The sequence below is a fragment of the Equus quagga genome, chromosome 2, assembly GCF_021613505.1.
Source record: "Equus quagga isolate Etosha38 chromosome 2, UCLA_HA_Equagga_1.0, whole genome shotgun sequence".
Classification (NCBI taxonomy): domain Eukaryota; kingdom Metazoa; phylum Chordata; class Mammalia; order Perissodactyla; family Equidae; genus Equus; species Equus quagga.
The window spans coordinates 94614226-94641742 of record NC_060268.1 but is presented as its reverse complement, the minus strand read 5'-3'; the positions used below and the strand labels follow the sequence as shown (position 1 = coordinate 94641742).

General features: G+C 46.5%; 1 protein-coding gene across 1 annotated transcript in view; it reads right to left on the bottom strand.

The window, feature by feature from the left end:
- ADAMTSL3 (ADAMTS like 3) overlaps positions 1–18424 on the bottom strand; it is a 312372-nt gene extending 293948 nt beyond the window's left edge. Inside the window, exons 1-2 of the mRNA XM_046655289.1 lie at positions 18069–18424; positions 16574–16668 (exon numbers count right to left, since the gene is read on the bottom strand). Coding sequence (XP_046511245.1) covers positions 16574–16642 — 69 coding nt within the window. The 5' untranslated portion in view covers positions 16643–16668; positions 18069–18424. The remainder of the gene's footprint in view (positions 1–16573; positions 16669–18068) is intronic.
- Positions 18425–27517: the final 9093 nt, after the last annotated feature.

The window sequence follows — 27517 nt, the reverse complement described above, 5'->3', positions numbered from 1 at the left end:
ATAATCTGAATAGTGCTATAACTACTATGGAAATTGAGTTCATAGTTTAAAATCTGTTGAATAAGAAAGCTCCAGGATCCCATGGTTCCACTGGAGAATTCTACCAAACATTTAAAGAATTAACACCAATTCTACACAATCTGTTCCAGAAAACAGAAGAGGAGAGACACTTCTCAACTCATTTTATGAAGACAGTATTACCTGGATATCAAAATCAGACAGAGACAGTCCAAAAATAGAAAACTGAAGATGAATACCTCTCATGAATTTAGATGTAAAAATTCTCAACAAAACATCAGCAAGCAAAATTCAGCAATATATATAAAAAGAATGATACACCCTGACCAAGAGGGGTTTATACTATGGATGTAAGGCTATGTCGTTATTTGAAAATCAATCAGAGTAATATGTCAGATCAACAGAGTAAAAAAGATAAATCACAAGATCTTATCAACTGATGTAGAAAAAAGCATTTGACAAAATTAAGCACTCATTCATGATAAAAATTCTCAGCCAACTAGGCATAGAGGGGAACTTCCTCAACTTGATGAAGAACAATGATCTACAGGCAACCTCGCACTTAATGGTGAAAGGCTGAACGTTTTCTCATGAGATCAGGAATAAGGCAAGGATGTCGACCCTCATCACTTTTATTCAACACAGTACTGTAAGTGACAGCCAGCAGAATAAGGCAACAAAAGAGAACAAAAGCATACAGATCAAAAAGGAAGAAATAAAATTATCCTTATTTGTGGAGGACATAATTATGTGTTTAATCACATCCTATTTACACCATTCATGAGGAAGGGATTTCCACTTTACAGTTACAGGAATGGCCACATACATGATACCTGGCACTGGAGATGAGATAGACAACAGTTTATTAATCATATATACCCAGAGCCCGGGGGAAGAGGACACCACAGGCCATGCAGGGCCACAGGAGGGCTGCACTTGGGAACAGAGTCAACAAGCAGGGACAAGGGACGAAGGCTTTGTAGTATCAAGAGGGTGAGGTGACCTCTGGCTCCTTCAGGAGGATGTCATTGGCTTGTTTGAGTAATTCTGCAGGCTTCAGGGAACTGAGACCCACCACTCAGGGATAAGCAGGAACTCTGCCTGGCCCCCTTGATAAGGAAGCTTGTTTGTCCAGCAGACCATATCCACGGGAGCAGAGTGGGGAGGGGAATTTGCAGCTAGGCCAGTCAAGGCCCTCCTGGTTTCACCAGATGTCAAGGCAACACATAACACTGGGCCTTACTTTTAGGTCTTACATTGTATATGGTCTATGTAGAGAATTCCAAGACATCTACCAAAAAACTCTTAGAATCAGTACAAGAGTTTAGAAGGTTGCAGGGTACAAGAGCAATACACAAAAATCAATTGTATTTCTCTGTATTAACAACTAACACATGGATAATGAAATGAAAAACCCAATACCATTTACAACCACTCCAAAAAAGACAAAATACTGAGATACAAATCTAACAAGACATGGTCAGAATTTTTTAAAAAACGCTTACATAAGAAGCCAAAATAAATCTAAATAATAAAGAGACAGACCATGTTCACGGATTGGAAGACAACATAGTAAAGATATTAATCCTCCCCTAAATTGATCTATACATTTAACACAATTCCTATCAAAATTCCAGCAAGGCTTTGGTACATAGAGATAAGCTTATTCAAAAATTTATATGAAAATGCAAAGGAACTGGAATAGCTAAAACAATTTTGACAAAGAATAAAGAGGGAGGAATCACTGTCCTCAATTTTAATACTTACTATAGCTACAGCAATAAAGGTGGTGTGGTATTGGAGGAGGGATAAACACGTAGATCAATGGAACAAAATAGAGAGTCTGGAAATAGATGCGCAGAAGTATTCCCAATTGATTTTTGACAAAGGAGCAACAGTAATTCAACGAAGGAAAGATAGTCTTCTCAACGAATGATGCTGGAGCAACTGGACATCCGTAGGCAAAAGTCACTCAACTTTAACTCCACACCTTATAGAAAAATCAACTCAAAATGGATCACAAATTTAAACATAATGTAAAACAATAAAACTTTTAGAACAAAACCCTGGAGAAAATCTTCAGGACCTAGGCAAAGAGTTCTCAGCCATGACACCAAAAACCACGATCCACAAATAGAAAAAGTTGATAAATTGGACTTTATCAAAATTTAAAACTTTTGTTCTAGTTATAGTATAAAAATCAAGTTATAGATCAGGAGAAAATATTTGCAAATCACATATCCCATCGAGGGAATTCTAACATACCCAAGAAGCTAAAACTCCTGTGTATACACTCACCTTACCATCAAAGAGAGAAGAGAGAAGAATCTAGGAATTCTAAATGCTGCACACAGATGAGGACTCCCTTTCCACTTTCACTGCAGACTCTAGTCCTGCATTAGTTTCCGCTAAGATCACCTTCTTTCTTGACCTCATCAGGGATTGTCAGTCAATGGATTTGTTAATTGTATCTCAGGTTTATGTGCTAATCCCACAGTCTATGTTACAGAACAGAGCGCTGAGCTCAGTGAGTACTTCCATATGACAATTAAAGAAAGATGCCCATGTCCCGTGCACCAGGTGCCTTTTGAAGAAGGAGCTTCCCTTGGTTATTCCTAGGTGGAAAAAACTGTTAACATCTACCCAGGACACCACCCAAGGGCTAGCCATGGAAGAACCTTGGGAGCCAAGGCTTAATGGAAACACCTTGTGCCCTGGGGTGGGCATCAAAGAGGATCAGCAGACAACATAGAAAAAAATCAGTAATGAAGCCACTTGTCCAGTCACACTCAAGGGATTTACCAGTGCCCCACTGAGGAAGGACTGAGAGTCGAATCAGCATACCATCTGTGTTGCTGTCTGTGCACATGTATGTGTATGTGCCTATCAATTAGCTTTATCAATTAGCTATGTAATAAACTGTAGCTGGATCTTTCCATAACATGGGTTGAGCTCTTCCCCACCCCCCAACTCAAATCTTTCAGTTGTTTTTTAAAGTGTCTGGTTGCTAAGTACATTGCTAAGGATCTACCAGGCATCAGCCAGGTACACAGCAGGCATCACCCAGGTGAACAGCCTTCTCAGGTCAGGGCCTGCCAGACCCTGCCAGAGCATGGCCACCTGCCACCCTGTGCTTTCCTTCCCTGCTCCTGCACCAAATGCTTTCCTGGCTCTAACAGTGGAAGCTGCTAATGCATCCCAGAAGGTGTTTACCGAGAGTGCAGCACCAGTGCTCCACCCCCGAAGTTGTGAGCAATGATGCCTGCCACATGCCGGACCTCCCAAGGATGGGACCTCCCAAGGATGGGATGGAGGGCTCAAAGGTCAGCTCAAAGCCACTGCACCACCTCCAAGAGGTAAGGCCACAAAGCCTGTCCTGAGGAGTGAGGCAAAGGCCTGACAGGGTCCGGCAGGGTCTGCTTCCATCAGAGGGCCGTGCAGGGGGAGTATTAGTTTCTGCTGTTCCCCTGACTGCTGCTCCATGGAAAGGAGGCTCTGTATTCTAAGTGTGAAATGTCTGCACTGAAAGCAATTGGGTTTGAGCAGCCCCAGGACACTGGACCTGCTTCATTCTGCCCATCCACAGGTCTCCCCTTCTCTTCTCTCTCAGCCTGAGCAAAGGATGACCACAAACAACGGCCAACAAATAGGCACCCCTTTCTCCAGAGGGACAGCCATGCCCCCCACATTCAGGCTGGCTTCTTTCCACCACCAGCTTCAATCTTCAGTCCCAGCAAGTGGGCAGAGCATCCCCCAGCCTCACAGAGACCCAAATCAAGCAGGTCTTCACAGGCCCTGCCTGCACCCCAGAGAGAGACTCTGAAAGTGCCTTCTCCTTTACAAACTCACCTGAGGGCCCGTCTCCCAGATCCCAACGAGTACCAGCAAGTTTTGCTTGTAATTATTTCCTCCCCACTTACCGGTACCTTATTTTTGGACTTTAACATGTATGGGTCTCTCTTTTCATGAATTATAGACTCGCCGCTTATCCATTTTACAGCATAGCTTAAAATGTACCCCTAAGTGAGTCACACCCACCCTCAGAATTCCCCGCTCTGATAACCAGGGCGGTCAGTTCTGTCTGGACTTAAGGGTAACAGAGTTTAAAATGTCTAGACTGCTATTAAACTGACAGCATTTTTAATGATATCAAATGCTGGTGCGTCTATGGTGAGGGGGGCCCTCTCTCAGTATACAATGAGAGTGTGAACTGGCACAACTCGGCGACAAAGCAAAATACTCGTGTACAAAGATGTTGAAGATTTCATTATTGATAATATCAGAAAAAGTAAAAAACAACCCAGAGGCAAGATCGGCAAAGGGGGAAGCAGAATTCAGTCCTACCCAACGTGGGCCCCTCATTCCTCTTTAGGACAGAACCACCTCCATATACCAAATAGCTGGACAAGTACTCAGTGGAAAATGGGCTCCTGAGGAGAAAGATCAGTAGGAGACAAGAAAAAAGATATAGGCTGCTCTTTGCTAGGACTAAACAGGAATTAGTGTGCAAGTGAGCAAAGAGTACATACAACCAGGGAAGACAGAGAGGAGCCAGAAACACAACATTCCCTCATACAGAGAATACAGTTTGTCAGGCATCCCGGAGATTTAGAGAAATGTTAAGATGTCAGGCATCCTTGCAACATTCATGAAATCGAGCGCTTCCAAATTGAAAGTTTCAAAACTTAAAACTTCAAAGGGGGCATTCTCTGAAGAAAAAATAAATCAGACATAAAATAATAAAAACCTTTTTGAAAAATTACAAAATACTCCCCTTTGCTCTGTCCCAAAACAATTTCAAATTTTGATGAAATAGAAGGTTTCTAGGAAAAGGTAAATTACCAAACTTGATTAAAGAAGCAGGGGAAAACCCGAATAATTCAATAATCGTATTAAAAGTTAAAAAAGCTGTCAACAAACGACTCCCCTAAAAAGGCTCTGTGCCCTATTTATTTCACTCTCAAGTTCTTTCAAACCTTCAAGGAACGAGCTATTCCTGTGATATTTAAACTGATCCAGAAAAAGGAAAAATGATGGAAAATGTTCCAACCCATTTTATGAAGTTAACAAAAATCTTGATATAGAAACAGGAAAAATATAGCACTAACCAACACTACTTATGAATACAGATGTAGTACTTTTCAACAAAATATCTGCAAACCAGATCCAGCTGAATATTAAAAAGACAATATATCATGGCCAAGTACAGTTAATGCCAGGAACACAAGGATGATTCAATATTAGGAAACTTATTAATATGACTCATCATGTTAGCAGTCAGAGGAGTAAAAGAATAGGATCATCTAGATAGCTCTGAAGAACCCAGATAACCAAGCATGCTGGGAATCATAACTTTACGTGTGCACCACTGGCAACGGTCGGCTCGGTAGGGGACACACCACCCCAGGAGAGCAGAGCTACACTAGGTGAGGGGCAACGGGAATCTGGGAGTTGTGCAAGGAGTCTCATTCATCAACCCCCTCCCTCCAGCCAAATATCAGAGAAGGAAAATCAATACACGTGAAAGGAGTCAAAGAATTGTAGTCTTTTCAAACTACAAACACAGCCCATTAGTGGGTCTTGAAATTAACTTATTAGGTCTTAACCAGCCATGTTTTCATGGAATCAATTGGAATGGAATGGATAAAAAAGGAACTATCACTGTGAATCGCTCATGGAAAGGACAAGCATTGTTTCTGGAACCTTTTGTTCCAGGAATATGAATACATGTACACGTGCGTGCATTGAGTCATGATGTAAAATGTACTTCTTCCTGTGGGTCACAGTCAAAAAGTTCACGTAACACTGAACTAGGGGGTTGAGAGGATCAATTTCTAGATTTCTGCTTGCTACAGATTAAGGTTTAGGATTAGAAGTAAAATTATGAGTAAAATAGTATGGACGGTATCACAACCTCCCTATCTTATGTGAACATCCATCTCACAAGGTAAAGCTGGCTTTACATCATGAAGTCAGACTTGGCTGCAATTTCTTATTAGTGTTGACCTTCCCAACTCAGTATAGTAGTTTACAATGAAGGTGTGAGTGTAGTGAGGAAAGCATGCTCTCCAGAGCCATACTGCCTCCATGAAAAGCCTGGCTTTGCCAGATTAGATTAGACTATTATTCGAAAATATTCATTCCCTCCCCTTACCCCCAAACCCCCCTGCCCCCTCCCCCCCACACACACCCATAATCTGGATGGGAAGAGCATACTTGCCTACCTCAATGATTTGAGACTTGGCCATATAACTTGCTCTGGCCTCATACTAAGTAAGGGTACTTCCTTACCCTCTGACTATGGCTTCAGCTATGTGAGTTCCTTTGGCCAATGGGATGTTAGCAGAAATGACACAAGCAAAAGGCACATGGAAGACTCATGCATTTGGACTTGTGCTCATGCGTCTCTGTCATCAACAAGAGAAGAATATACCCTGGATGGCCTGCTGGTCTAACCAAGGAGGATTACAGACACATGGAGCAGAGCACCATTAAAAAAATAATCCCTATCAGAACAGAATCCTCACAAGATAAATGCATACACATTTTTAAAAATAGAAAGAAACATAAGCACAATGCAGTCAGTGAACACGTATCGCTAAATAAATTATGCAAAAGAAACAGTCACAAATAGATTATAGACAACCTGATCTCTATTTTAAAAAGCTTGGGTAGAAATACAAGAGTTTAAAGAAAATATTTTAACAACAAAAAGTGAGCTTAAAGAATGGCAAAATAAACAACAAAAACATTACAGATTTGAAGACCAGATCTAAAAATCCTTCCTGGAAAACACACACACACACTGATGAAGATAAAAAAATTATTTACATAAAATTATTTACATCACGTCCAGATAAATGGACTTCAGAATAAAGAAGAAACCATGTAAGCATCATAGCAGACAAAGCAAGGCACCCACACGGGAAAAAGATCAGATTAGCCAGAGAGTGACAGAATCAGTATTTAAAAAAGACCTGAAGAAAAACAATGAGAAAAGTCTTCTTTCAATACATTGTTGAATTTTTTCTGTTCTTTGTAAGAAATATTAATTATACATATGTTTGATCTCCTTTGTTCTCCTTTGTTATCACTTTTCTACAATCATTTGTTTCTTTGTCTTATATTTTATCTTGTAGAATACCCATTCTGTCTCGCACGTCCCCAATGCTTATTCCATTGTGTTTATTTTTGCTGTTTCCAGGGGGTCAGTTGTTTGCTGAGGAAGAGCCTGAAGAGGATGTGAGCTATAAGACAGAAAGAACTAGAGTAGTCCATTGCTTCAATTCTGCATTGTTGTCTGGCTAAATACGCTCTTAGTAAATATGCTCTTTCTTTTTGTCTAGGGTCACATCTTCCCTTTTTTGCCAACATTCAGAAGTCACTGAGGTTGTGCAGAAAGCCCGTCATCCACAGCTCTTCGCTCTGGAAAGTTACCCATTTCAGCCGTCTCCCTCTGTAAGAGGTCACATTATGCACCTAGACGACACAAGCTCTGTGTCAACAATTTTCCCCTTCGACTCTCTATCCTTTGCCATTTTTGGAGTCAAACTAGGTCTCTTTGGGGATAACACCCACTTCTTTCGAGTCCCATCAGAGCCCCACAGTTTCACAACTCTTACCAAAAGTTTATTAAATAGATACAATTCGTGACAGACATCCTTAGGGAAGTCTCTGCCCAGCTCACAACCCAAGGAGACACACACCAGCCTTCAGGATCCTGTCTCACTCAGAAAAAGGACTTGGGAGTTTGTGTTTGGGGCTGGTGCCAGCTCCTTGTTTCTTTGGAGACACACTTTGTTCGCTTTGTTGTTGTTTGTTATTTTGTTTTATGTAGTTTTGAGGGAAGGAACTCTTGTTACCCCTCCATTATGCCATGGGCCATTTAAAACAACAGGATTTTGGTTCTTGGAACTTGACCAAATAATTTTAAAGACCTTCTGGACTAGTGAAAACTACAGTAATGAAGAGGGGTCTTGCCTTCGTAGACATCAAACATGTTACAAAGCTACAGTAACTTTAAAAGCATGGTATCAATTAGCACAGGAAGAGACTGACAGATTAACTGACTAAATATATTCTAAAATAAAAATTATAAGGTTTAAGAAGAAATATAAACTAGACGAAAACATAGAGAGACATACGTTTTCTCTCAACATGAGATTATTTCTAAGCATGATGCAAAGGCAGAGAAATCTTAAATTAAGAGACTCCTAGAGCAGACTACTTGAAAATTTTAAATGTCAGTATACCAAAAACATAAATAAAAACAAAATATTAATCACAAAATGGAAAAATTACTTGCAACATATTAAAGACAAAAGGTTATTCTTCCTTATATATAAAGAGCACTTACAATAATAAGAAATTATCAATAGAAAAATAGGCAAAAATATGAAGATAAAATCTCTTATTCTATTTCTAATGTCTTAAGGAGACCAAACACAAAAACAGTAATATAAATGGCCCCAAAGTGTTTTTCAGAATCTCTCACTACTTAGATTTCCTTAAATCTTATATGCCAACTATTCCAAAGTGAGAGTACACAATGAAAGAAGCTTTCTGAAAGGCAACTTGATAGTATAAATCAAAGGGCTTAAAACTGCACAGAACTTTTGATCCAAAAATTATGCCTCAACAAATACATTTTTCTAGAAATGTATTCAAAGAAAATAACCACAAATGTGAGCAAAGAAGGATCTGCAAGCGTATTTATGGTAGCATTATCTGCAGCAGCAAAAAACTGATCAACTTAAGTGTTCAGTAGTAAAGAATTAGTTAATAAAATATAGCATGTCCAAATGATGCAATACCATGAAGACATTAAATATTATCAAAAAATTTGGGGTCGGCCCCATGTCTGAGTGGTTAAGTTCGCGGGCTCCACTTTGGCGGTCCAGGGTTTGGCCAGCTCGGATCCTGGGTGTGGACATGGCACGGCTCATGAAGCGATGCTGAGGCGGCACCCCACATGCCACAACTAGAAGGACCCACAACAAAAATATACAACTATATACTGGGGGGCTTTGGGGAGAAGAAGAAAAAGAAGAAAAAAAATAAGATTGGCAACAGATGTTAACTCAGGTGTCAAAAAAAAAAAATTTAATGACATAGAAATATTCCTCACATTTGTAAATCTTTAAAAAGCTATAACCAAAAGTATAATCACTTTTTAAAAGATATATATTTATGTTAATATTCTAAGAAGAATATTAGAAATATATACAACAAAATCCTAAAAATTGGTAGAATTAAAGGTGACTTTTTTCATCTTTGTCCTTTCCTGTGTTTTCCACATTTTCTTATAGAAATGTTTTATGTTTTTAAATCAAGAAAAAAAACACAATGGAAATTTCAAAAGACAGAGTGAAGAGAATTTAAAGAAACTTTACTGGAAATGAGTTTTTATTAATAAAATAGTGTTATCCTTCCTTTTTTAAAATTATTTTCAAAATAAAATACTATTATATTTATAAGTGAAGCCTTGGAGAACAAATGCATTTCTGAGTATTTGACCACAATAATTTATAGCACACGTTGGCTGGAGCTGTTCAGTGCTGACAAATTCCAGAAAGTAATTGCACAAAATACTTGGAGAGGAAATAGCTCTATGCTTCCATGCTATTTATGGAAATTAGCATCTTTGTAAAAATAAACTGAGAGCAATCACAATCATAAACCTTGAAATGTGGTTTCCATAAGATGTTAGCTTTGGTACTTTAAGATCCATTAGCAATGCTGTGGGGGAACACTGCCTACTTTTTTTCTGTTATGAAACAATTACATATAATTGGTTTTTTCCTCTCGTGTCTTTAACCTCTCCCTCTCTCCCGGCTGCTTCCCTTTGGAGTACGTATATACTGCAGTGTTCGCTTTGCTAGAAAAACCTTTCTAATGATGCTGTCTCGCTCTCAAAGAGCATTATACACGTCCTTTATTCAGTGCCTCACCTTCCGCATCTCCCCCTGAATCTACTCCTCCAAACATAACCAACCATTTCATAAGATCAGGGTGAATTTTCACTTTCAGGTTTCCCCTAAAACTTGTTCAAAACCTGACAGAATCTTCAATTCTTCCCTCTCTCTCAACCCCATTCAATCACTGGTCAAGTCCTACTCCTTCAGGTTCTAAAATGGTTTCCATATTCATATCCTCTTATCTAGAACTAACTCCCCACCCAAGCACTCTTGGAGACTGAGTAGAAGATCTCATTCTTATCATTATCAGCCAGTGGCCTCCCAAGTATCCTTTGCTCAAGTGTGCCCCCAGTGGTCCAAGGGAGTCTTAACAGTGCCTCCCATCACCTCCTGATCAACGCCCCCAGGACTCCATGCTGCCCACTGAATAAAGTCCTCTTTATTATTTATTCATTCAGCATGCTCATCAAGTTCCTCCCCGGTGTAGCCACAAACTATCTTTGTTCACTGTTATTTCATACCCCACACCACCATGTACCCTACTGTTCAAACATATTGTGTCAACAGAAACAGAGAGGAGGAAGCCGATTTAAGAGACATTTCTGGGATGGAACAATGGAAGTTAGAGGATGAATGGGTAGAGGGCAGGGGCAACAGAGAAGAAGGCATCTAGAGTGATCCCAGGATTCTGGCTCGAATGACTAGATGATGGAGAATGCAGGCACTGGGAGAGAGCCAGGTAGGCAGTGAGGACTTCGTTTAAGTATTGTGTTTGAGGCCCCCAAGGAGTCTCCTGGTGGAGGTGGGCAGTAGCTCATGGATGGACTGATCTGCAGCTCATCGCAGAGGCAGAGAGAAGCCTCTCAGAGATACTGGGCCTCTGCCATTTCAGAGAGGTCCTCAAGTTAAAAAATAAGAAAGAAAGATGAACCAAAACAGAGTTATCAAAATTGTGTTTTATTTTCAATGTTTACATTTAACAGTTAAAATAAAATAATGGACATTTTGTCTTTTCAGTGTATATATATAATCCTATTTGAAGAGAACAACAAAAAAGCCCAAATTTGAAAGCCAGAATCATTAGGAGACCTGGGTCCCTTGTGATAAACCCCAGGCAGAAGTCTCTGGAGAGAGTGACTAAAGGCTGCCTGGGAGGAGCATATGGAGATAGGAAGAAGAGGGCAGAGGGCAGAATTCTGGAACTGAGTAGCTTTTAAAAAGAGCCAGAGATGAACCAAAGAAAGAGCCTGAGATGGCATTCCATCGCCAGAGAGGAGGAAAGAACGCAGACGCGGCAGACAAACATGGTGAGCACTCGCATCCGCTCTCCCCCCCGACCTATCCATGACTCCATCCAGAAGCTGCAGGCCTTGGGGACAATCTGGTCATAAAGTGGAGTCGGCCTCCAGGCCAAGCTCAGGTCTTTCTGCTCAGACTCCGTCATCAGTGTCAAGACAGCTTGGAATCTGCATCCAAAATCACTAAGAGGATGAGGTCACACAGGAAGTACATTTATGACATAAAAGCCAGAGTTCTGGAAAAACTGTACCCAGAATAAAACAGGGTGAAGAGGAGGAAAGCCGCACCATGTATCAACTGTTTAGTAGAGCACATTCCATCAAGAAAACGTTATTCTAAGGAAATATTCAAATAAGTGAGCATAAGACGTTTATTACAGGTGGCTGACAGCAGACACAAGTGAACAAACCGTCCTGGAAACAACCTAAATATCCAGGGAAGAAATAACGTGTGTAAGCAAATTACGGTATTGTGGTATACCCATTAGTACAATGAACACAGCCGTTACAAATGAAAACACAGTCGTATATGCATTGACATGGAAAGATGTTCGCGATATGCTCTCTGGAAAAAATGACGTCTAAAATAGCACGTTCAGCATGATCCCATTTATCAAAACATACACATAGATTTACATCATATTTATGCACAGTAAAAGTCTGGAACATTATACATGAAATTGTTAATACTTATCTGGGTGATAAGGCAAATTTTTTATTTTGATTTTCCTTTTCATTGATCTGTCTCCTATTTTTCTACAATTTAAATGTTTTATTTGCATAATTTATCTGCTAGAAGCCAGTGCCTCTAGACATGGAATGTCAAGCATTGGCAATGAGCTCAATCAACTAACTGTCATTCTCTTAAACCTCCTCTTTGGATAGGGAACAGCAGGAAAAGTGCCACAGAACTTGGCTGGGGAGTCCTGAGGAAGGATGGGCAGAAAATACAGAGATCGTGCATATGAGAGTAAAGAGAGAAACAGATGAAAAGGATGGAAAAAAAAAAAAAGATCCCACCGTGAATTAATTGGTATCATAAGAAGCTATTGCAAAGGGTCAATACAAGTGTTTGTGGACCTCTAACCATTGCTCGTGTACGACCCAGTTCACACGCTACCATCTTGGATTGAGTCTGCCACCCCCCTTCTCCTGGGTCAGAAGAATGGCTTGGAGGAGACGGAGCATTTCTGAACCTCACAACAACCACCGAGCTTGGATTCTGCTTCCTGATTTAAAGGAGATTGAGTGAATGCTAAAGTTTGGGATGAATGTCTGTGGTGTCAGAGGGGGAGAACTGCCCCGGGCCAGGGCCAACCCCAAGACAAGAACTGCTGATACCAGAGCCTCCAGCAAGTTGACAGTCACCGAGACAAAAATGCCATCAAGACCAGGACCACCAAAATATCCAGAATCACTGAAACCAGAACCACCCTCAATACCAGAACTGATGAAACCAGAATGATTGACTAAGACCAGAAACAACACCAGAGAGAACCACTGAGACCAGAACCGCCTAAAACAACAATACTTAAAACATCAGACCAGAACTGCTGGAATCAGAACCACTGCGGGCAGAACTCCCGCCAAGACTAGCATTAGCCCAAGGCTAGAGCCAACATGTCTAATTTTAGCATCCACATCTTCAATGGGACCTTTCCCAATGCTAAAACACTGGATTACAGGGGCCAAAGCTGACGACGAGAAGGAAATAAGTACCCCATACTCTACAGAGAGCTACCAATGTAAGGCGGACATCTCCCTTACAGCTCTCCAAGAAGGGGAATGACAAGACCTTTATAACCAGCCACCACCTCCCTCCCTCCCAGGTCTCTAAGGAGGAAGACTGAGATGCATTGAAGAAAACAAGAATCACTCATAGAGACAGGAGCACCTGCAAGGGGAGACTGGTGCTCCACTCCCCAGACAGACATCTGCTTAGATTGGATCTGTGGATCTGCCCCTGGGCCTGCCAGAGCGAGGAATGGAGAACCGAAGGGAGTTGGCAGGACAGAGGGAGGAGGCAGCGCTGGAGAACGCTATACCCCCACTGTCTGCACAGCAAGGAGGTGTGCCTTTCCTATAGATCTAGTGGGTGACACCAAAGGCAGCTGGGTTTAAGCCATCCTGCCAGCACCCCACCCAACAGGGCTGCCTGCTAGACAAGAAGACCCCAGCAGCAGGAGGCAAGCCAGAGCTGGCCCTCCTGCTACAGGAAAGGTGGGTCCTGCGGAGCCCTCTGAAGAGCTCACATGTGTGACCCAGAGGGCAGAAGGGTCAGGCAGAGCCGGAGAGGCAGCAGCAACTACCAGAGAGAGGCATCCCGTTAAGCAAAGAGCTGTTTGCCCTTCTCCCTGCCCCCTCTCCTTGTTTCCAACCCCAGGAAAGCTGGACCCGGAATACTGAAAAGGAAGAAGTACCCAGAACCAGGCCTCACCACCGGCTGAGGTGAGAAGAGACTGGACCACAGCATGACCCCACTTCAGGGACCCAGAGCCACGTGTCGAGCCTAGACTAGACAGAAGGAAGGTGAGGTTTAAATCAAGTGGGGAATGGAAATTTTAAGTTGGACGGGACTTCTAACAAATGAAAATGAATGTGCCCAAGATTTCATTAAAGATGGAAATGGAATGGATTTGACAAAGCACGGTTGGAGCTGGCGGTTGGCTCCGTGTTTATACCCCACTGAGTCAAGACTTCTCAAAGAAGAAGGCTGGAAGAGACAGTTGGAACCGTAGCAGCTGTTCCTCGATGAGGGAAGATCGGGGTCCCTAAGGAGAGGGCCCAGAGCATCGGGAAGCTTCCAGGGCCTGTGAGATGGGAAGATGGGCGGCCTTTGCAGCCGTCTGGGTGAGGGAAACAGTGAGCTCCTCCAGAAGCGGTCAAGAACGAGTCAGAAAAACACCAGCCAGCCGACCTCATGGCTTGCCCTGCAATCTATCACAATTACTTGCAGTCAGGGAATATTAGAGTTTCAGTTTTAGCTGATTTAATAAAGAGAATCTAGCTTTTATAAAATTAGTTGGCGCATCCCACGGTCCCCGCGGCTCAGCCTCACAGGACTATTAATTCTCTACCAGCCACTTGGTGGCAGCACTTATAAGGCAAAGGGAGGGACTGAAGAACACCTTAAGGGCCCCCCAACACCAAAATCCCAAGATACCTCAGAGGGGCAGCTTTGAATCAAACCCATGATGACCTCAGGGAGATAACCAAGCGTCCAACCCATGGGCAGGGCCCCAGGCCTGACCTACTCTTTATCAGAATAGGCTTCTGGGGCCTGTGGTATGACTGCCCTGGCCAATGACAGTGACACCTGCAGTAACTGCCCAGAGAAGATTAGGCCCCACCTCCTTCCAGTCTCTGCAGCATCTTCTCTCCTCAGCTGATGCCTCCTGAGTTCCCCCTACAGTCCCACAGCAGAATTACAGGCACCAGGTTTGTTTCCAACTGTTAATATTAACAAGCAATGGCAACAACAGAGCTCTAACATTTACTGTGCAGTTACTTTGTGCCAGACACTGCTTTTGCTTGGTTCTGCTAGTTACTTTTTCCAGTTCCCAACGATTCACTTTTGCAAACAAGTCTATGAGGCAGACGCCCCCTCTCTGCAGATGTGGAAACTGAGACGCAGAGACCGTTGGGTGACAGGTAAAGAAGTGGTAGAGCTGGGATTCGAACAGCGGATGGTGTGGCTGATCAAGACTGCTGGCCTGCAATCTCCTTTCACGACCTTGTGTGCACGCTGCCTGATACACGGAAACAACACTGCCAGAGCCACAAAGATATGGAAAAATCCAAAAGAGGTCAGTGAGTGATCCAAGCTGGGCACACACCACCCTTGGCCAAAGGTCAACAGACTGTCTCAAAGCACTTTTAAATTTTATGGGGTGAAAGAAGATAAACCAAAACCCTGGACTTTGAAGCCTCAGCCCCATTTGACCAGGAACAAATCTCTGAGGCTCTGAGAGCCCGTCTCAGATCAGCTGATAGGATGGAAAAACAGGTCTCCATCCTTTTACCACAACACAACACCTCGCTGACCAGAAAAACCCTAAAATCACTGTGAAAACACTTAACTTTTGTTCTAACAGAAGATATCTATTAGAATGTGATGATGGCAGCATCAATAAAATGGGTAACGACGGAAAAGATGTACATCACTAACTAGTCCTGCATGAGTCACAAAAATCTTGGGGCTTTGGAGCTGAAAGAGGCCTTTGAAACACTAAGGACAGGAGAGTGAAATGAGGGACAGAGCAGTCACATCAACCCACCCCAGGGCATAGCCCTTTATACGCACATGCGTGCCCATTTAACAGACCTTCAAGCCCGTACTGACTGCCAGGCCCTCTGCTAGACCCTGAGGGTACCCTGGCCACCAAGCCAAGTGTCTGCGAAATTACGTCTGCAGGAAGGGGTGGCCTTGCTCTCAATCACACAAGATGCCACAAGGGCTAGCACATTCTAAGTCACACAAGGCACTGGACGGGCAGAGCCTCGGGACACAACACTGACTCAGATGTGCTCTGCGCCTTTAGATTGAGGACTACAAGTGGCTTGGCTGAACCCAGGCTACAGACATATTTGTCTGGCTTTAAGTGCTTTAAAAACTGAGCGATCATAGGAAATCTGGATGATCCAGCTATCCTGAAAAACAGGAAGATCTAGCAATCCTGGGTTTGCATTCTCACTTGGCAGAGATCAGCTAGAGTTGAGTAGAGGCTGCTCTTAATAGATGGAGCATGTACCAGCGTCTTTGCCACTGTCTCCACCATTCCCTATTGTCTCACAGGCAATGCTAGCTTCACTCCTTTGTTTCAGTCTGCCCTGTCAGCAAATGAGGATGCAGTGCATGAGCTGGGTACCCCCCCCCCCAGGCTGGTGGGAAGGACAAGAGTCTAAATAAAAAACTGTAAAATTGTATGATATGTGTTGATAAACATAAACTCAGAATACTTATTCAGTGGCTGAGCAAAGGCCAGAACCTGGGCTCTGCCCATCCCTCGTGTCCTGGCCTCCAGGAGTCCAGTCTCTTCTAGGCACATGCTGACAGCCATTCGAGACTGAAAAGACAGGGTCCATCACAACCCTGGTCATCACTGGTGCAGAGTCTGCACAGCGGCAACAAGGCCCTGCTCAGGACTCAGAGAGGACTCAAGCAACTGGACCATCCTTACAGCTAAAGCAACCAGAAATACCCTTTGCTGGAGGTAAGAGACAAAAACAGATTCTCTTTGGCATAGGATTAACCGTAACAATAGCACATCTTAGGTGATCTGGAATAACGCTCCTCAGTAAACAGGTGTCTGCCTCCCGTTCCTCTCCCCTCCCTATTACCTGCAGAAGGGCAGAGTGCGTGAAGACCATCCACATCAGCAGCCAGCAGGGGCTCTTCCAGGAAGCCATGGGGTCCCGGATGCTGGGGGTCTCACCTGTAGCCCACAAAAGAGGAGTTAGTTTCCAACCAGCTCTGACTCCAGTAGCAGCACCCATGATTTAACAGACCAATCAGAGGGAGGGGCCCTGAACCCCATACAACATCTTTGAAAGGTCTGCACTGGTCCAGGATGGGGCTACCCACTCCAGGGTACAGGCTGTCCAGGGCTATCTTTAGGATGGGTTCGCCTCAAGGTCAGGAAGGCAGCTAGACTCGCCTCCAGTGTGCAGCCCTCACCTGCAGCCCTGCAGAAGCTGAGACATCTCTGCACCAGCCACTTCCCAGTCCATCTGTCAGCAGCAGGGTGTGGCTACTGGCACCCGACTCAGGAAGCCAGCATGCAGCCAAGGCTTAGGGCACCTGCCAGCTTCTGCCACTTCAGGCCAAAATGAGACTCAGGCCAACTATGCCAGGCCAGAGAGGGGATGGGACCTGCCTAAGGTCACGCAGCAAGATAGTGACCATTCTAGGACCGGAAAGCCTTCCCCAGGAGATGACACCGTTCGCCCTGGAGCCCCAGACCTGCAGGCAGAGTTAAGGAAGGCTGGAAGCCTCAGAGCCAGCCGACCACAATCTCCTAAAAGCAGGTGAGGGCGAACCAGCAGAGGCCCTCTGAGCCAAGGAGGGCTGGGGGAAGTTCTTCAGAGTTCTCCCGACAATTTGCAGGGAAATCACTTCGAGTGAGACTGGAAAAGCCGAGGTCACACTCGCCTCTCGCTTCGCCTCGCGGGCGCCTTGGCGGAGCCGGTGTCCGGGGGCGGGTCGGTGGCTTCTCTCCATCTGGAGAAAGCATTAAGGGCCTGGCCTAATGCGATCCGCAAATGTGCTGCTGTTTCCGACCTGAGGCGGCGACTCTGGGCTGCAGGGAGGCGGCCAGTGCGGGTCCCTGGAACCGCGCGCCCCTCGCTCGCCGGCACCAGCGGTCCTGGCGCGCGCGCCTCCGACGACCCGCCGCGCGCCGCTCCCCCGGCACCCACTTTCCACGGCGGGCGCGTCGCTTCGGCCCTTGGCGCTCTCGGCGCTCGCGACCCACTTGCCAACCTGCCAGACTTCCCGACGCTCAAGGCTATGAGCTGCCGTCAGCCCGTTTTCTTCCCAGAAACCCCCCACACCTGAACACCCCCAGCCCTCTGGAGTCGCCCCACAATCAGGAGCGCCCCTCTGCCCGCGCAGAGCCCGGAATGTCTCTCCCCGAACCCTCCAGGACCCCAGGGAGCGTGCCCCCAGAGAGGTCCCCACGCCGTGGCGAGCGCCCCCGTCCCGGAGCCCCCGGGGGCCCGCGCAGTCCCCTCCTCCCTCTCGGAGTCCTCAACCCTGCTTAGACGCCCCTGCTCACATCTTACTCCCCCGGGGAGAGCCTTTCCTCGCCCCCTGTGCCGAGCCCGCAGCACCCACCTTGCGCCGCAGGAGCGTCCGGGACGTGCGGTCCAAGACGCGCGGGTTAGGCGCGCGCTGGAGAGGGGCAACAGAGACGGCCGCGTCCACACCTCGTGCGGAATCCGAGAGTAGGACCTTCCCCGACGCCGGCCTCCAGCCCGCGGCGCCGCCGCCGCCGCGAAGTTAAATGGGGCTGGGACGGGGGCCGCCCCGCCTCTCCCGCCCCTCCGGGCGCGCGGAGCGCAGCGCTGGCCCAGACCCAGAGGCGGAGGGCGCGCGCCGCCACCTGCACCGCCCGGCAAGTGCACAGCGCGCCCGGCGCCCGCCCCGCGCCCTCGGCCCGAGCAGGGGGCCCCGGGGTGCGGGAGAGCGGGGGCAGGGCCGGCCCGGGCCGCTCGGAGCGCGCGGGGCCGCGGCGACGGCGAGACTCGGCTGGAACGCTCCTCCGCCCGCTTCCTGGAAGCCACTCCTCGCGCTGGGCCAGCCGCCAGGCGCGGTGCCAAGAGCCGGGATTGCCGCCGCCGCCACCGCCGCCGCCGGCGGGCGCGCTGGGGAGGGCGTCCGGGCGCCCCGCCTCGGCCGGACCCGCGAGCATGGATGCTGTCGCCCCCCAACCCGACCTCCCCGAGCCTCTACCCTCCCGGCCCGCCCCGGGCGCCGACGCTGCGAAGGCAGGCCCGGCGGCCCCACGGAGGTTTGCCTGGAGCCGCTGGCTCGTGCCTGCGAGCCTCGGGCGCTCCTGGCCAGGCGTGACCGAAGTCGGAGACCGAGGGCCCGCGGGACTCCAGTGGGCTCGCTCGGCGCCCGGACGTTTGGCTGCCAGGGACCACGAGCGACGGCGGAGGGGCACCCCTTAGCCGGTTACCTGGTGCCGCTTCATATGAGCCAGGCCTGGGGAACAAACAGCGAGCTCCGCAGCTGTCCAAACCATGGGGTGCCCAGGCCTGGGACTCGGGGTGGCGTGGCGGTGTCAGGGACCGGGCAGTGGGGTGAATTTCCTTGTGGACCTGTGGAGATGAGGAGAAGTAAGGCGAGATGTTGTCCCTGGCTTGGGCCCAGTCTCAGCGGTTTGAAGCCAAGGGCCGGAGGATTGCGCGGAAGTCTGCTTTTCGCCCCCACCGAAGTACCGCCACAGCCATCGTCTCCTTGAGTGCCCAGTGGGCGCCAGCCCTGTGCCGATCTCTTTACGCGCAGCTCATCTTCACCAGGGCCCGGTGGCGCCATTAGTAGCATTGTTCCCATTTCACCGATAAGGAAGCGAGGCTCAGGGGATAAATGACTTTCGCGTCGCGAGGTGCAAGGCCAGGACCGGAGGCCGTGTTTCTTCTCTAGAGCCTCGGTTGCTCGTCCCTGGATTGCTCGCCTGTGGGCTCCGCGGTTGGTACCTTCCGTGTGGCGTTGGAGCTTCCCCACGAGGCGCCGGCCCTGCCTGCCTTCCTTGCCTGTCTTCCCATCCTTACTCTGGTGACTTCCTGCACCGGGAGGAAGATCTCCAAAACCGCCTCTCCGCTCCATGTAAAATGGCCGGAGTCTTGCGGGAGGTGAGCGGAGGACGTTCAGTTTGAGGGAGGCAGGAGGCGGGAGGAGACGAGTCAGCAAGGGGCAGGGATGGCGGGGCTAAACCAGAAAGAATGCACCTGTGTACGCGGGTCTCCTTATTCGCCTTAGTTACATCCTTCCCAAGTCAGCGGAACGATGAATGTGGGAATACATTGCTCTTCCAGGAAGGACGGGGTCAGGCTCCTGCCAGCCTCCAGTCCCATTTTTGCCACCCATCAATAACATTTTATGTGTGTTTCTCTTTAAAAACATCTTATTTAACATCTATTGTTGATTTACTGGTGTTGAACCCACAGCCACCGCACTATGTCTTATGCCTGGATGAAGTTCTCAAACACAGGCGTCTTACCTAACACAGGAGTTTTCTCCACCTGGCGCGTCACAGCTGCCTTCTGCTCAGGAACCTAGACAGCACTTCAGTGTTGTTCTAGGGGGCCATCTTAAACAGCGAAATCACAAACACAGACAGAAATGTGAAAAGTGGCACTAAAGAGACCCTAAGAGGACACTGGTTTACAGCATGAAGTCTGAAACAAGAAGGCAGAGTGTTGCCTTGTTTGACCTTGGCTGGGATTGCATATCAGGTGACTAAAACTTTTCACCCCTCTTCGAATCACCACCACTGAAGGGTTGCAAGTATTGATTTGGGGGTTGCAAATAAATGTTAGCAAGCAGATGAATTCACAAATACGGAATCTGCAAATAATGGTGATGGACTGCATGTGCTTCTCACATCAGGGTATCAGGAGAGGAATAATGATGTTAACGTTTCAGAACACTTACGATGCCCCAGATGCTGTTCCAAGGCACTCGATTGTCTTAACTCAGTCATCACACCAGCCTCCAGGGTAGGTATTATTTTTATTCCATTTTGCAAAGGAGACTGACGTGGAAAGGCTTGACCCCCACATGTGCTTAGCAGCTAGACGGTGCCACTTCTCTCATCCTTAGGTTCTAAAACAAGCCCTGATGTGTCATGGAGTCTATTGCAAAAATCACATGAATATTCAAGATGAAATGGAGAATTCAAAGAGACATTCTGCTTGTGCAGTGGCAGCTGTATTGAGCTGAGCTCCGGTGCCTGAAACCCGGGAAGGCCCTGAGGAGGCCCCGGGGGTGGGGGGTTTCTTGGGAACATCTGAGCTGCTCTGCTCTAAGGTTTTAATGGCTCAGCAGGACTTCCTGTTGCGTTTTCCCTTGGGCGCTTTTGACTCCTGAGCCAGCCTCCAGGGACACCCCACATCAAGTATGGAGGGTGAGCCTTCCTCTCCTACAGATTCCATTTAGTACCAGGCCAGCCTCTCAAGGAATAGGTGATCAGGAGTGAAAAGCAGAAAGCATCACCAATACTCCGATAATAGCTCTGCCTTCCTTTCACCCTAGAAGATCAAGCAATCCTACGTGTGTGGCTAAGGCACCGTGACCAAGGATGACAAAGACTCCACTTGGAGAGGGCTGGCTGGACCTCAGGGATCCTGTCTGCAGATTTACCACCTAACTACCCCAGTGGAACTCTCCTTCATCCCTCAGCCCAAGTGCAGACACAGAGCCTTGCCTCAGTGGCCCACCCACTGCTCCCCTCCCACGCTTCACCCTTTGCCCTGAGGCCTGGCCAAAGTGTTTAAACATTCTGACATCGCCAAAGGCGTGGAGGTGGGGGAAGATTGGGGAGTGGAAAGAATAGAAGAGAAGGAACCCCAAAAAGTCCAGTCTGGCTAATTGGGCTACTGGGTGCAGCTACCCACACAGGCTGTCTCTAGGGGGTTCAGGCCCCTCCCTGCCTAGCTCCTGGATTACTCCTTCCATGAGAATCCTGGGCAGAAGGGTGGTGCCTCTCAACTCTGAGAGGGCTAACAAACCAGTTGTTTCTCCCCTAAGATCCATCTTCTTGAGTTCCCAGTTTCCATTGTCTCAGGATCTGCTTCTTCCCTGGGTGAGTTTCAGAGATTTCTACGCCTCATTCCAGCACTGCCTGCTGACCCCAACCAGACAAGCACAACGAGGCACCATGTGTATGAGAGAGAGACAGAACGGACCAGGGAAGTGACTAACGGTGGTGCTGGTGTTGGGGTGCAGGTGTATGTTACCCTAAGAGAGAGGGGACATCACTTCAGGGCATCGGCCTGAATTTTTTCTTGATGCGGACTTGCTCTTTCTGGTTGCAGACTCATGAGGTGGACTTGGGGAGCACACCAAGAAGAATGTGCTGGAGGCTGGGAGAAAGGAGGACTCGGAGGCCAGGCCTGGGGAAGTTACAGGTGACTGACCGTAGCACGGAGGACACACTCTCAGCCAAGGCCACCGGGAGCTGACAGGCAGGGACGTTGGGGGAGCATGGTGTCTCGGGGTGTGGGATTCTGAGGGCGTGCTCTCCCAGGAAAAACCTGTAAGGAAGTAAGGGAAGCAGGCTAGGGTAGGGGCAAGAGCAGAGCAAGCCTGTGCCCCAGGTCAGGTCTAGCCTTCGCCTGATCCTCTGGGACCCTGGAGCAAAGGCTACACCACAGAGTTGCCCTGTCTTGAGACAAGAAGACCAGGTTGCTGTACCCACTGCCAGTCAGTCATAGCCACTCCTGGATCTGGGTGATGGTGTAACCTCCAAGGTGGCTCCCATAAGCCAAAGACAGGAGAAGGTCTCACCCTTGGCGGGCACACTTGTGTAAGCTGAAGGGTGCATGTACCTGCCAATAACAAGAGTCTGGATAGGGCTCCCACGCCAACAGCATCCACTCTCTGTCTTCTCGGGTGTCCCCAACCCCACACAGGAAGCTTGCTCAGCTGCTGGTGGTGGACATTTGCCTGTCCAGAGTGAGGTCCTCCTTTGGAACAGAAATTTGCTTTATAGAATGTGTCCAGGTCTTCATCTGGTGGCTCTTCTGCCTCGTAAGTGAATAAAGCCCTTGGGAAGAGGTATGACGGGAGGTGTTCTACTTGGTGAGGGCTCTCTGTGCTTTGGTGCACTCTCCTTCTTGGTTCTCCTCTCCTCCTGTGCTGAGATTCCCAAGGAGCATCTCAGGGTGCCAGATCCGTGATTTCATGACTTTGTGGAGGTGCCAGAGCCATGATTTCAGGTCAGGAACTTGGGGACCGCTACTGCACTGGAGGACTGAGCCAATCAAAATGTCTGTCAGGAGGCTGGGGGTGGTGTTGCACTGACTCTTTCTAGAAAGAAAGTGGAGTGAAGTGGAGGAGGGCTAGAGTCCCCTAAAGTGCTACTAAGAAACCTAGTTGGGATTTGGTGACCTTTTCCAGGGCCAGCAAACTCTCCAGGTCCAAACCTGAGCCTGGTTGCCATCTGGCCTCCAGGGCTGGGAAGGTGGCTGACCTGACTCAGTTTTGTGTGCGTCTCATATCCTGATAATCCTGCACATATCACATGCATGTGTCCTGACAGACTCTACTGTGGAGCATAAGCATAACATAGATACCCTGGAGAAGGGATTTGCCAGTGCCTTTGAACTCATCTCACTCTGCCCTTGACAAGACCCTTGTCTTCTGCTCAGAGGCAGAAGATGAGTGTAGAGAACACTGGAGCTATAGTCAGAAAACCCACTACCGGTCCAGCCTTGGCCACAAATTGGGGGATTCTGGGTAAGTCACTTCGCTTCTCTGAGCATTAACTTTCTCCATTATATTGTGAAAGTATAAAATTCCAATAGGTTCTTCCAATGTACCTTCTGAGATTGTTATGCTTTGCTTGTATAATATAGCAATGCCTCCCTAATCTAGAACTCACCTCTAGCCAGTCTCTCTTAGTCTCACCACAACCAGAACAGCAAAGGCCTCTGAGCATCCGACTGACATCACACATTTAACCATACTGCATATAAGCAAATAATTAGGTCTCACTCAGGACTACTGATTCTTACTCTGCACCTCGTTCTAACGTGTCGGTTCATCTAGTTTTCAAGAGTAAATTAGAGGCTGTAAATTAGAAAGGGGCAGAATACCTGCTAAGAAAAGGCACGCCAGCAGCATAAGGTGCTACAGAAAAACTGTAAAAGGCACAAAAGAAGTAAAAAGCACTGTAGTCAGCTACAGTTGTGCTCACCTCTGTGGAGCCTGACAGGATCACCGTGTCCTTGCACAGTACTGTGTTTGTGTTCAAGAATCCGGGTTGTCTACAAACACCTTTGCTCGTTAGATTCTGTTCATGGATTTATGGAAGTACGTGCTACATTTTAGAAAAATACTCACAAAAGGGCTAAATTTAAGAAAAAGAAAACAAAACCAAGCCCTATATGTTTCTTTAACTAGTCCCCCTTAGCTTTCTGCAAAATTCATCTCTAGAACATCATCTCTGACAACTCCAGGAGACCAAGGTTTTATTCCAGAATGGATTGACTCGAACGAAAAGAACAGGGTGCAAAGTAAGAAACTGTATTACTCTAAACACTGTACACTTTATTGTTTAAAAGCGTGATGTCAGTTTTCTTACAGACTGTCAAGACCAGTTGTGCACAAAAGTGTGTGCTCCAGGCCTGCACTGCGTGTCACTCGCCCTACACCACAAACGGAGACCCGCCTGTTTAGTCTGCTCCCCCACGTGCTCCTGAATGTCAGCTCTGCAATATTTGGATTGGAAACACCACAAAGGGATACTTGGAAAATGTCTTTTTTCAAATAGAAGTTCAATAAAAACATTTCTATGTATTAAGTTTTGCAAAACCCACTTAACTTTGGGAGGGTTTCGATAGCCAATTAAGCCTTCACCAAGACTTAGGCAAAAACATCCTGTGGAGGAGTGTGAGGAACCAAGTTCTTCAGATCTCACCATCCACATCGGGTCAGCTGTAGGCCCAAAGAACAGTTCAGTTCAAGGCGGTGAAATGCAATACATATTAGCTGACAGTACCTGGCACCAGTCAGGAGCTAGGTCCTACGAACACAAGGGCATGATAAGATATAGCCCTTCCTGGAGGAGCAAACGAGATACAGTGGGATAGATGCTCCCAGAGGTGGAAAAACAGGGAGCTAAAAAAGCATTGGGTGGACCTACAACTAAAATATGCAACTATGTACTGGGGAGTTTAGGGGAGAAAAAGCCAGGGGGCGAGGGGAAGAAGATTGGCAAGAGTTGTTAGCTCAGGTGCCATAATCTTTAAAAAAGAAAAAGCATTGGGTCATATGGCAACTAATTCAGTCATGGGGGCATTGGAGATTTCTTGGGAGAAGTGATATTTCAGTTGAGAACTAAAGTCTAAGTACAAGCACAGGATCTTAATGGAAAAAAAATCTACTCTCCTTCTGTGGCTTTTCCTCCAATAAAAAGCAATCTACCATCCCAAATGAGTATTCTAAAATAATATAAATGGCTGGCGGGGAGCTCTAGGAAAGAATGAATAAATTTATCACATATTCTAGAACAAATCCTATCTGGTCGCTTCCATCATTTTCACACATGTGTGTGTGTGCGTGCACCTTCAGCCCAATAAGGAATTGAGGGAACATTGTAGGGTATCTGTGGTTGACAGATTCTAAGAGGGCCCCCAATGATCCCTGTCTCCTGGTATTCACACCTTTATGTAATCCCCTCCCCTTGGGTGTAGACAGGACCTGTGACTTATTTCTAGCAATTGAATACGGCAAAGGTGTTGGAACATCACTTCTTTGACTATGTTATTATTTAACATTGCAATTTCCCTCTTGCCAGGAGACTCTCTCCCTTGCTAGACTTGATGAAGTAAGCCTCCATGATAGAGACACATATGTGGCGAGGAGCTGAGGAACTCTAGCTGACAGCCAGCAAAGAACTGAATTCTGCCGACAACCACATGAGCTTAAAAGTGCCATCCTTCCCCAGTCAAGCCTCAGATGAGACCTCAGCCCCAGCTGACACTTTAACTGCAGTCTTGTGAAAGACCCTGAAACAGAGGAGCCAAGTGAATCGTGCCTGGATTTCTGAACTACAGAAACCGTGAGATGGTAAATGTGTGTTGTTTTAAGCCACTGAGTTTGTGATACTTTGTTACATAACAAGAGATAGTTAATACAGTGTCTATGACTTTGATATATAAAAAAGAAGAATTAAGAAATAGTCGATGTGTTACTTGTTCATCTCCTTTGTCTTTCCCATACATTCTCAGTGGTATCAACTGTGAGACGGACTGGGTAACACATCAGATCCAGAACTAGGGAGCTGATTGCTCATTGACTTAAAACCAACCATCTAAACCTACTTTTTATTACATAGGGAGATGTGAAAATCTGTATAAATAAATGTTTTCATTTGATTTGAAAGTCAAATTTAGAGGGACATAATTTATATCTCATTTCATGGATGAAAGTGAAAAGCCAGTGTCTAGGATACTGTTCCAGCTTTCATAATCCTGAGAAAGAGGTTCTAGCCTGGCGTTCCCATGCATTCCTTCACAAAAATAGTTCTGGGCAGGAATTATTCATGAGAAAGTTTGGGTGTGAAGTACGAATTCCAGCCAAAGAGGAAAATGTGTTAGGGCCTACAGATGAAAGTTCCAATTCAACAACCACGTGTTTTTTAAATGTTTGGTGTGGCAAAGACAATGCTATATATTTGCCAAATCTCTTCTGATATGCCTCCTTCCTGGATCCTCCTGGAGAGCTACAATTCCCAGACTTCTTGCAGTTAGGCAGAGTCGTGTGACTTTGGCCAATGAAACAAAGTAGAAGCGCGGTGCGTCGCTTCCTAGTTGAGGCAGTGAAAAGCTCCTGTGGCTTCTCCAGTCTCTCTCTTCCCCTTGGGCAGTTGACATAGAGGCTGTGTGTTGACATGGCAGAGCCATAAAATAAAGGATCCTGGATTGCTGAACCATACCATGAAGGACAGCTGACCTGGAGAGTTGTCCAACTTACACTAGAATTGATACGAACAAGAAATTACCTTTATCTGTTAAACCACTGAGATTTTTGATTTATTTGTTACTGCAGCATAAACCAGTCTATGCTGACTAACACATTTGCGGCACAAAGTGAAAATGGAATTGGCAAAAGTAAGTGGACAGAGGTAGGCAGGGGTCAAGCAGTGAGGGTCACGCGTGCCATGCTATGGGGTTTTGGACTTTATCCGAGGCACAGTGGGTTGCTTAGTATAATATTTGGCAGAGCAATGACATGATACGATTGGATTTTAAGAATGATTACTCTGGCTGTATTTTTAATAATCCAGGTAAGAGCTCATGGTGGCCTAACCTGGTACAAGAGGTAGTGGAGATAAAAGAAGATAGATGGAATTTGAGAGGTAGAATTGATAGACTTAGTGAATGACTTAAGGAGTAGGGTACTGAGGAGACACGAGTCAAGCCCAGCACCCTGATTTCTGACGTGGGCCATGGGTGGTTGGGTGGTGGCAGTGTCATTCGTTGATGTTGGGAACAGAAGAGGAAGAGGAAAACATATTAAGTGGGAAGAGGCTGTGCCAAGATGATGGCTTCACCTGGAACGTTTTGAGCTGGAAATGCCCGTGGGTCTAGAATCAGAAAGACAGCCTTGGTTGGACATTTAGATTTGTGACTTCTCAGCATATGGTTGATACTTGAAGCCATGGAAGCTGATGGTGTGGGTGGAAACAGCTAGCTACCTACTGAGGCACCATCTATCCATACATGTGTTTATGGGGAAAGGAATTTCTAAATGTTCTCTAATGTGCATGTAATATGTGTATCATTTCCCCTAAACAGTGAAAATATCAAAAGTTTATTTCTTTTTTTCAAATAGCAAAACCAAGAAGCAATCATCATAAGCCACTTTTGACTTCTGCCTTTGTCTTCCCCATTCGCTCGGATGGTTCAGTGGCTCTCGCTTGAAGGATGTTTCCTCAGCTCTGTTCTTTGGCTCTTCCATTGTGAACTTCATCCTGGAAGATACACACAGAAGCCCCTGAATCCTGCAAAGCAAGTTGGACATTCGATCCTCGCCTGGGTCTCTGGTTTACC